Genomic DNA, 9496 nt, shown 5'->3' with positions numbered 1-9496 from the left:
AGATAACGAGACTAGTCAGCGTAGCTTTCTCTTTAATTATTTTTCGTTCGTTGTGAATTTGCTTTCTCGCAAGTAACGAATCGCAACGTCAGCGAATTTGCCCGTATCGAATTACAGCCGGTGACCAATTACACGAGCGCCCACCCAATGTTTCCGTATCTGATTTTAAATAAAAAGCCAAAAACTCTAAAACTTTTTTATAATGAAATAATATAAACTGCTGCCATTACAGCCCCCTTTTCCGCAAACACGCACGCAGCCAGAAAGTGCTAAAACACGCGTTGCATTCAATATTACACTTCTTCGCTTGGAATTCAATGGTTACGTCACTTGTCCTATTGTAACATAACTATTAATTATGACGTTTCATAATATAACAATCAGAAGGAATGTGCCCACTTCTAACCAACCACGAGATCAAACCATCGTGTATGAGCTTCACATGTTTACGCTGCGCCGGTGTAGGAAATAAAGGAAGACGCATGCGGTAGCATACATTTCACACCTAACAAGCGAAGCAATCGTTGTGAATTTATTCTCGTGAAAAATGACGTAATGAAACTCTGGTTCTCGTGCGGTGCCAACAATTGATGTTTTTTTGGCTTCTGTGCAAGCTCGGCTGGAATGATACTTTGTAATATTATATTACAATCTCTGTTGGTTCCAATTTACTGATAGCGTCGCTCCTCGCTATTATATTTGCATTTATTAAAATTCACATAATCGCGATTTACCTGCAACAAAAATTATACACAAACTACAGATCGTATGGAAGCGAATAAAACACGATTGTTTTCCAACAATCTCGTTTGTGATGTAACGATCGTAATGGTTTATCAAAGTTATTCTGACGTAAATAATCGTTACATTATCCACGATGTACATGCGTGAAACTTGCACCAATGTTTCATTTGTTTATATTAATTTAGATACGTCCTTTTAACAATGTAATATTATTCCTAATTTACCGCATAAAGTAGAATAGATGCAAGATCAATATCTAAAGCGTTTATATCGCGGCAGAGATAACGTTGACTGGACGTAAATATCTGTATGACATATTTTGAACGCGGTGGTTGCGCCACTGGCTGCAACAGTTTGAAATAATTTTGAATTAAATATTTTTTTTCTATGAACTCTACATTTTGCAACAGTGGGAATTACGAAACGAGACGTCTCTTTAACCGCAAACCACGTGTTCTGTATTACTTTGATTAGCGACGCTTTTCGGCTGAATAGGAACGCATTCTCGAACGCCTTTCTCCTTGACGACGTCATAGGTGCTCGGGCTCGGGCTCGTGCCGAGCTTTTCGTTGAAGCTCGGCGCTCGGCGAACCCGAGCTTTTACAACTTCAGCACATCCCTAGCAATTGCCGCTAAGTGTTTTGCGTAAGGACACACTTTCGCCCCCAATTATAGCAGCGACGAGCCTTGAACCCAGTACTTCTAAGTTTGATGCTGGCGTGCCAACCAACTGAGCCACAGCGCTGGGTATTTATAACATTTCTGTTTCTAGGTAAGATGTGCATGTCTCAAAGTTATTGGGAGCCTTGCATCAAACAAACAAATCACCAAACCTTCTGCTGAGAAAAAATGGGACCAAGTGAACATCCACACACTTGTTGCTGATTATTTTGGAGATCCAGAACCGAGAGTAAGAAGTAGCTCTCTTGCAGCTCTGGTAAGAAGTCTAATTTTATCAACAAAAAAGATTTTTATATTGTGGTGTGTATTTGGTTTATGCTGAAATTATTGCGGGCAGTTTGATCATTTTGCATAAAAGTACATCTGGGAATTATGCAATAATCTCTACGGGTAATATTTATAACCATAGGCGCCTAAGTTTTGATAATCCAAGTTAGGCAAACTCATTGTTACAAATATTAATTACTTATTATATGTATACGTAAGCTAATAAGGTAACTACTGCACTCGCACATTACGCACTGGTTACGGTTTATCTTTCTTATTACACGTTACGCTTACGCAGCACGTTAATCGTTTACGCCACAGTAGCGCTTGTGACGTATTAAAAGATCGTCAAACTTGTAGGTGCAGGCTTGCGCAATATCCTACGATCTTTGTTTCTATCACAATGACGATTGTAAAGTAATGCAACATCATATGTTAGGATTATGCAATACGAAAGTCACGATAATGGATTACATCACAATGCCGCTTGTGAAATAATGTATCGCCGTAAGTTGGTATTTTTTAACATCCTACCTTACGGTAATAGATGACATCACAATGCAGCTTGTGATGTAACAGTTACGTTGATGGGCGTATGTTTAACTAGCAGTAACGTAAATCTAGCCAGAAAACTCGAGCTTCAATCGTCGATACGTAATGGTTTATGAAATACATAAATCGTTTGCGTTTGCTTACTTCATTATGGAACAATTAATAGGCAATGTGCCAAATTCCAGGTTAGCATTTGCCTAACCTGCCTGACCTTGTTAGACGCCTATGTTTATAACCAAGTATTAATTAGTTGCAATCATAGCTTATATAACCCCTGTTTCAGAGAGCAAAATGTGTGTAAAACTATAGTTTGCTGTTTACACTTACAGTATTATTGTGATAACCATGTTATTACACACAGATACAGGTCTGTTTGCGAATGGTTATACAATAGAAAAGGACAACATATATTCATTGCCTTAGGCTCGTAGCAAAGTTGGTTAGTGCGCCTGCCTCTAAACCCAAAGGGTTCAAGGCTCATCGCTGCTACCATTTTTGGTGTGTTTTTCCCAGGCAAGCCACTTAAAGTCAATTGCTTCAACCAAGTGGTCACTAATAAGTTGTCTAAACTGTGAATTGTCAGCCATACAATATTAAAACAAAATAACTCAGAGGCTGGCACGTGGTGTATGAAACAGAACACCCGTATTATAATGACTATTTTTTTAAATTTATTCGAGGATAAAGCAAGTTACATTCTTTCCTTTATTCACAACAGATTGAAATGCACCAGCGTGGACAGCAGTTGGAGATGCCGGTATATGAACAAGCATGTTCTGCCTTACATGATGATTATGAGAGGGTTAGATTTCTTGCTGTGGAACTTGTGTGGATTATGAGTCACATTTACCCAGAAAAGTAAATATATTTTATTATTTATATATAATATATTCAGTGGTGCACTCAGACGGAAATAAAGGGGTGGGGATAATTTCGCGGACATGTAATGTAGGTCGTTTAATGGGAGGGCGAGTTTGTGGCCGTGTAACGTCAACTGATTCCATGCCTGCCAAAACACACGTAACCTCCCGCACGCACACACACTCGCACATACACTCAGGCAGACGAGTGCACGAGCCGGTGCCACATCAACGAATTCTCGAATTTTACACTGGGACGCTTGTTAACCATTTATTGATATTAAAAAGGGGGGGGGAGGGACTGGTCCCCCTAATCCTCCCCCTGGGTGCGCCACTGAATAATATTTATAATATAGCAACAGCCTTCTATAATATTATACACCTGTTTCGATTGTTATTACCCTGGTGAAGTGGATCTAAATAGAAGTTAAAATTAAAATGTCTGTCATCAAAAAAAATTGCCAGAAAACCTCTATCTGGCTTATCTAATACATGTCTGTGCGTATATATATACTTTTTGCTCAATTATTGGAAACATATTTATTAAAATTTCGCATGAAATTTTGGTTAAGTTTATTTAACATTTGGCAAATTTTCATAAACACTTCATTATCTTACATTTTGTTGTTATTAACAGCATGGTTAAAGCTCCTTATTCTGATGAGAAACTCCGTTTGGTGGACGATGCGTTCGCTTACATCTGTAATATGTTCAATGACAGTTCTTATAAGGTTTCTATGTGTTATCATATTAAAGTTCTTACTCATTTCTAACATAAAGCTTGAATATGGTTGGTCAAATTAGTAGTCAAACATAAAAAGAAAACCACCTAGCACCTACTATGCTATATACTTAGCACCTTGCAAACAGTATGAAACCATCACACTAGGAAATATAGGGATACACAATGTTCACGTATGCGCATAGTTTAAAATTTTTACAGATTTTTTTCCAACATTAATATTTGGCCTTTTTTTGCGATCGAGTCTGCTTCCAATTGTCGATAAAAATACACGCGCTTTTTTTTCTGAAATCTAAGCTATGATACGTATACAAAAGCAATATTTTGGCTGTTTTAAAAAGTGTACGCTGAAAGAAATTTATGTTGTGTATCCCTGTACCACACATATAGTTTGCAATAGGACACCCATGCTATAACCCTTGAGTTGCCTCACCACACAGATATAGATAAGTGATGTAATAATTTAAAGTTTTTATCATTCTTTTCCATCAGGTAAGAGCAGAAGCAGCTCGTCTACTTGGTTCTATGCATCTCGTGAGCGATTCATTTCTGTTTCAAACTCTCGACAAAAAACTGATGTCAGATTTGCGGGTAAGGGACAGCAGTTTTATATTATATTAAATAAAACTATTATTTTATTTTCCGGTAAAAATTCTTTTAAAACTTTAGTTTTAAAACTTATATTTTTCCACCTATTCTTAATTAAGTTTTATTTAGCATACAAAATCACAATGATATAATTTTTTTTCAAGAGGAAAAAATCTTTGAATGAGCAAGCAAAAGAAGGTTTTGTTGAAGAGTTTTCTTCCGGAGCAAAATGGGCGGATGACGCTCCAATCAAAGATCACAATCCGGACTCAAATATGCTGATGAGCAGTGGAGCTTGTGGAGCGTTTGTTCATGGTCTGGAAGATGAAATGATGGGTATGATGTCATTATGTGATTAATATATAAGTGATGTTTAGTAGAACAGGGGAAAATGGGACACCATTAGCACATAATTTACAAATATCCTGATCGTGTTTTAAACAATTAACAACGGTCTAAGGGAGTTGTAAGGATGCGGTTTTATAATTCTTTAAATGTTCGTTGTTTACTACCAAATGGGACATTTAATGGAATAAAAAGGTGTCCCGTCTTCCCTCACCCTACTATATGATGTTGTTATGTGATTATTATAAATGTATCAGTATATTTTAATTTAAATAAGAGACTGACGGTGCCATTTGGTCAAAATATTTTTTTTTTATACAATTGGTTGGACCTAAAATTTGTCTGTAAGTTTTTGTAGCACCAGATCCTTACTTTGTAATTATATTAACGTAACTGATGTCTTACAGTGCATGAACGTGCTATTCCGTTTTTTAAACAACTATCACAACCTGATTACAAGCAGTAATATTTACTGTGTTGAATAATGCCTATTGAGTAGTTATATTGCTATTCAGTAGATTTCTTTTTGAAACTAGTTTAAATGACAATACTTACTAAGACCACAACACATTTTTTTCCAATGGTGAAATATGTATTCTTTCAAATTTTTGTGTTTCAACACATAATAGTTGTTTACCAAATATTACAGTCAGTTGATCATTGTTACAAAAATTAAATCATTTTTTTTGATCAGAGGTTAGAAGTGCAGCAGTTGATTCACTCACAGAGCTCGCATCTCAAAGAAGCAGTTCTTCATTTGCTCAGGTAAAAAAATCAAAAATATGGTATATATACACTTTTTTGTAATCTTTTTGTAGGTTACATTTTTTGCAACTTTATTATAGGCTACATTTTTTTTAAACTCATAATTTTTCGTAAAGTATTATATACAGTATTACAAAGTTGATTGTAGAATTAATCAACTACAAATTGCTGTTAGATTGCTGTATGTTCGGTTTAAAAACTGTATTATTTTAACTTATTTTCATATCTGTCACATTTTATTCAATTTTGTCCTCATTTAAAAAAGTGATCTTGGTTTAGTATTTGAAAAGAGAAATATACCTGTTTGAGCTATTGCATGTGATATTTAAATACTACGTTATTAGTGAACTGTTTTTATTAACCCCCCACCCTTAACTATATCACCAACGCTTGTTTAGGCTGCGTTGGATTTCCTGGTGGATTGCTTGAATGACGAGATTGAAGCTGTGAGACTTAACGCTGTCAACTCCCTGCACAAAATAGTGGAGGTTCACATTTTCCCTATTTATTGTTAAGGGTTATTAACTGCTAGATTTGAGTGTTTGAGTATTGCCTAGAATAGTTTTTTTTTTAAATGTAAGCATTTTAAAAATGACATGTAATAAATTCCGCGAATCTGACCCTGATCTGATGTACATATAGTTGAACGATTCTAGTATAGTGAAATACAGTAATGACCTGATTACAAAGATCATTTTAAAAATGTTTTTTTTTATTATTTTTTATTCTGTTTGCATTTGTTTAATTATTAAGTAACACATAATTTGTTCTTACTTACATAGTCTATCTACTGTCTACTATTTTAGTTGAAATCATGGTGTAATGCATTTGTTATTATTAATTAATACATGTGGTATTCATATTTACACAGTGTATCTACTGTCTACTATTCTAGTCATTACTATTCTGTTGTACATAATGCATTATTGTGCACAATATATTTTGATATCATGCATATTATTTCCAATGCCAGTTATTATTTATGCTTTTAAATATAAATTATAACGCTTCTCAATTAATGATTTTAAATTATTAAAGCTAAATTTACCCTTCATGTACCTCTGGTTTATTTAAATTTTTTTAAATCCACAGCACGTTACACTGCTTGAGGATCAACTAGACAACGTACACTCAGCCATGGAAGATGCTTGTAAAGACATCAGAGAAGGAATTCATCAATTACTTAGCAGTTGCAGGTGGTTTAATATTTTTATTGAATTGCATAACATATGTATGTGTTATGTACGCAGAAATAACACATGTATGTATTATGTATGCAAAATGGACGCGTATAAAACGTAACTTGCTCGATAAAATCGTACCCTGACTGACATAAATAATGACCCAAATAATAGGAACACAGAAGATTTGTTTTAAACTACAATAATATGACTGCTTTACTATTTTTTAAGAGGAGGGGTTCTAGTTTTACGAAAAGACAACAATTATTTTTTTTTTTTTAAACAATATTTAAAAGAAGAAGGTGAGATCTGGACCTCCGTAACCCCCTCCCTTGTATATGACACTGTATGTATGTAACTTTTTATCGTCGCGTGGTCGGAAAATGACAGTCTTTAAACAGGAGTGTTTGTTTAATACACCTTGTTTCCACTTACGAGTTACCAAGTATGTTACTTTATTGGTGATTATTTTTTTGGGAGATTTTTTAATTTTATTTGTTACCAGCTGTGCTACGGCGCTGGACATAATTTTTATTTATCTCCTCGAAAGCGAAGATCATGTTATTAAAAGTCATAATCAACAGCAAAACAACAGTTGTTAAAACACTCTATGGTTAAAAAGTGTCAAAAACAGTGCCAACTAAAATTTTTATAGGAGTTTTAGTAGAAGTTGTGTGGCACAGAATATTGTACTGAGTATTCATATATCCTTGGGTGGCTGGATCATTCAGCTTGTTTTTGTTGGCTTTAACACCTCATGTTGCATTTGGGAGTTGGAGTTATAAAACGTGTAACTTTGTGAATGATTGCTGTTTTATGTGTAAGGCTGACAACTCATAAGTGACTGTTAGGTTAAAAAAACTTTTATTAAGTATCTGTGTTTTGCCCATGATCACAGATACCCACAAATCCACAATGCTAACAACATCAAACCTGGTATTCTTTAGGATTAAACACTTAATTTTTCCAAAACTCTTTTATCCAGATTGATGTCGAAAGCTTGTTTGTACGATACAGTGATGATGTTGCTTAAAAACTTATCAAAATATCCTCAAGACAGAAGATCAATTTGGAGGTATGATGAATGTAACTTACTTTATCCTCGCGTGACCAGAAAACGACAGTTGTCATAACACAGGTGTTCTGTTTCAAACACCTAGTGCCAGCTTACAAATTACTAAGTATGTTACTGTGTGGGTAATTATTTTTTAGGATTTTTTTTTATGTATGGCTGATAATTTGCGCAACCCATTAGTGACCACTGGGTTGGAGCAATTGCCGTCAAGTGTCTTGCCCAAGGACACATACGCCCACAATGGTAGCGGCAATGAGCCTTAAAACAATTACCTCTCAGTTAGAGGCAGACAAGCTAACCAACTGTGCTACAGCGCAGATAGTTACTTTATGCCATAAGTAGAATAAGTCGTAAACCTATTTCAAGTTTACTGTAAAGTTTATTTATTACAATAAACTAATAAAAGACTGTAGTCACGGCGAAAGAATGTTAAGTGAAGGTAACATACACAAAACGCTTTACACAACAATTGTAAACATACTGAAAGTGATTGCAACATCATTGCGCAATATACCATGTGGCATTGAATAGTAAAAGTGCTGATTGCTTGCCTCTAACCAGGAGGTAATGAGTTCAAGACTCTTCGCTGCTACAATTGTGGTGTATGTGTCCTTGGGCAAAGTTGCTCCAACCCAGTGGTCACTAATGGGTTGTTCCAACTATCAACCATACATGAAAAAAATCAAAAAAAAAGAAATAATCACTGACAAAATAACATACATGGTAACTCAAAAGCTGGCATGAGGTGTATGAACACCCATGTTATAATGATTGTCGTTTTCCGGTCTCGTGAGGATGAAGAAAGTTACATTCATTCATTCAATGCTAACGTAACGGTAACGAAATGGGGCCATGTACAAAATTTGTTTAATCATTTTGTCGACATGCATGTCATTTTAATGTTTATTGTAAATTGTCACTTAAATTCCCAGGACCCAGCAGCATGTGGGGAAACGACACAGTGAACTTGTTTATCTTCTCGTACCACAGTTGTTGTCTTGCCATCCTTTCTTTGCAACATCTGAGCCCGAGATGGATGACCCAAGTTGTATCTTTTACAATTTCCCAAAAGTTGTTTTAGGATAAAATCCCAAATGTGGTCCGAATTTCACGTTCTTGGCAAATAGCATGCCTTGACCCCCATAAAATAGGACAGAACTCTCATGTTTACATCATTTTTAAGTTTTTTGTACCATGTTTTAAAACAAAATAAACCTAAATTATTTCTCTAGTTAGTAATAGTTATGAAGGTAGCAATGATATTTTAACAAAAAGACAGGGATTACCAGAATAACTTAAACCCTTAAGTCCGGTTTATATAATTTACCACAAAATGTACACCCCCCCAAAAAATGCTGCTACACCCCCAAAACAGAGGTCGTATATTGTCTGTGACATTTTTAGACCTATGAAATATTATTGCAATTTAAAAAATAGTGTGCATAATTAACCTGCTGTGTGGGCAGGCATGAGGTGTATGAAATAAGGTATTGTCCAAAATGACTGACAACGTCCGACCTTGAGAGGATAAATAAGAACAAAATAGTTTAATAATTACTAATTTTCACTTCAAAGCTTTTATACAGTGTGGCATGTCTAATGATTTAAGAGCCATTTAATAAGATATGTGGTTTTGAAAAAGCCAATATTTTGCATTTTTTTTAAATATCTATTTGCGTTTCTTAACTTTGCTTGA

General features: G+C 35.1%; 1 protein-coding gene and 1 long non-coding RNA gene across 2 annotated transcripts in view; both read left to right on the top strand.

Annotated features, from left to right (window-relative positions):
• LOC100179081 (integrator complex subunit 4) overlaps nucleotides 1-9496 on the top strand; it is a gene marked incomplete in the record, with an annotated part of 34082 nt that overhangs the window by 18701 nt on the left and 5885 nt on the right. Inside the window, 10 exon segments of the mRNA XM_018814546.2 lie at nucleotides 1517-1681; nucleotides 2963-3102; nucleotides 3742-3835; nucleotides 4339-4437; nucleotides 4599-4770; nucleotides 5474-5544; nucleotides 5943-6032; nucleotides 6637-6740; nucleotides 7711-7800; nucleotides 8733-8848. Coding sequence (XP_018670091.1) covers nucleotides 1517-1681; nucleotides 2963-3102; nucleotides 3742-3835; nucleotides 4339-4437; nucleotides 4599-4770; nucleotides 5474-5544; nucleotides 5943-6032; nucleotides 6637-6740; nucleotides 7711-7800; nucleotides 8733-8848 — 1141 coding nt within the window.
• Nucleotides 1720-2173, top strand: LOC108950019. Its single transcript, XR_001975020.2, has 2 exons — nucleotides 1720-1949; nucleotides 1991-2173. It is a non-coding gene; the product is annotated as an uncharacterized LOC108950019 (long non-coding RNA).

Source organism: Ciona intestinalis, chromosome 12, assembly GCF_000224145.3.
Source record: "Ciona intestinalis chromosome 12, KH, whole genome shotgun sequence".
NCBI classification, from domain to species: Eukaryota; Metazoa; Chordata; class Ascidiacea; order Phlebobranchia; family Cionidae; genus Ciona; species Ciona intestinalis.
Note: the sequence above shows the minus strand (reverse complement) of the source record. Positions and strands in the feature narration are given on the sequence as shown.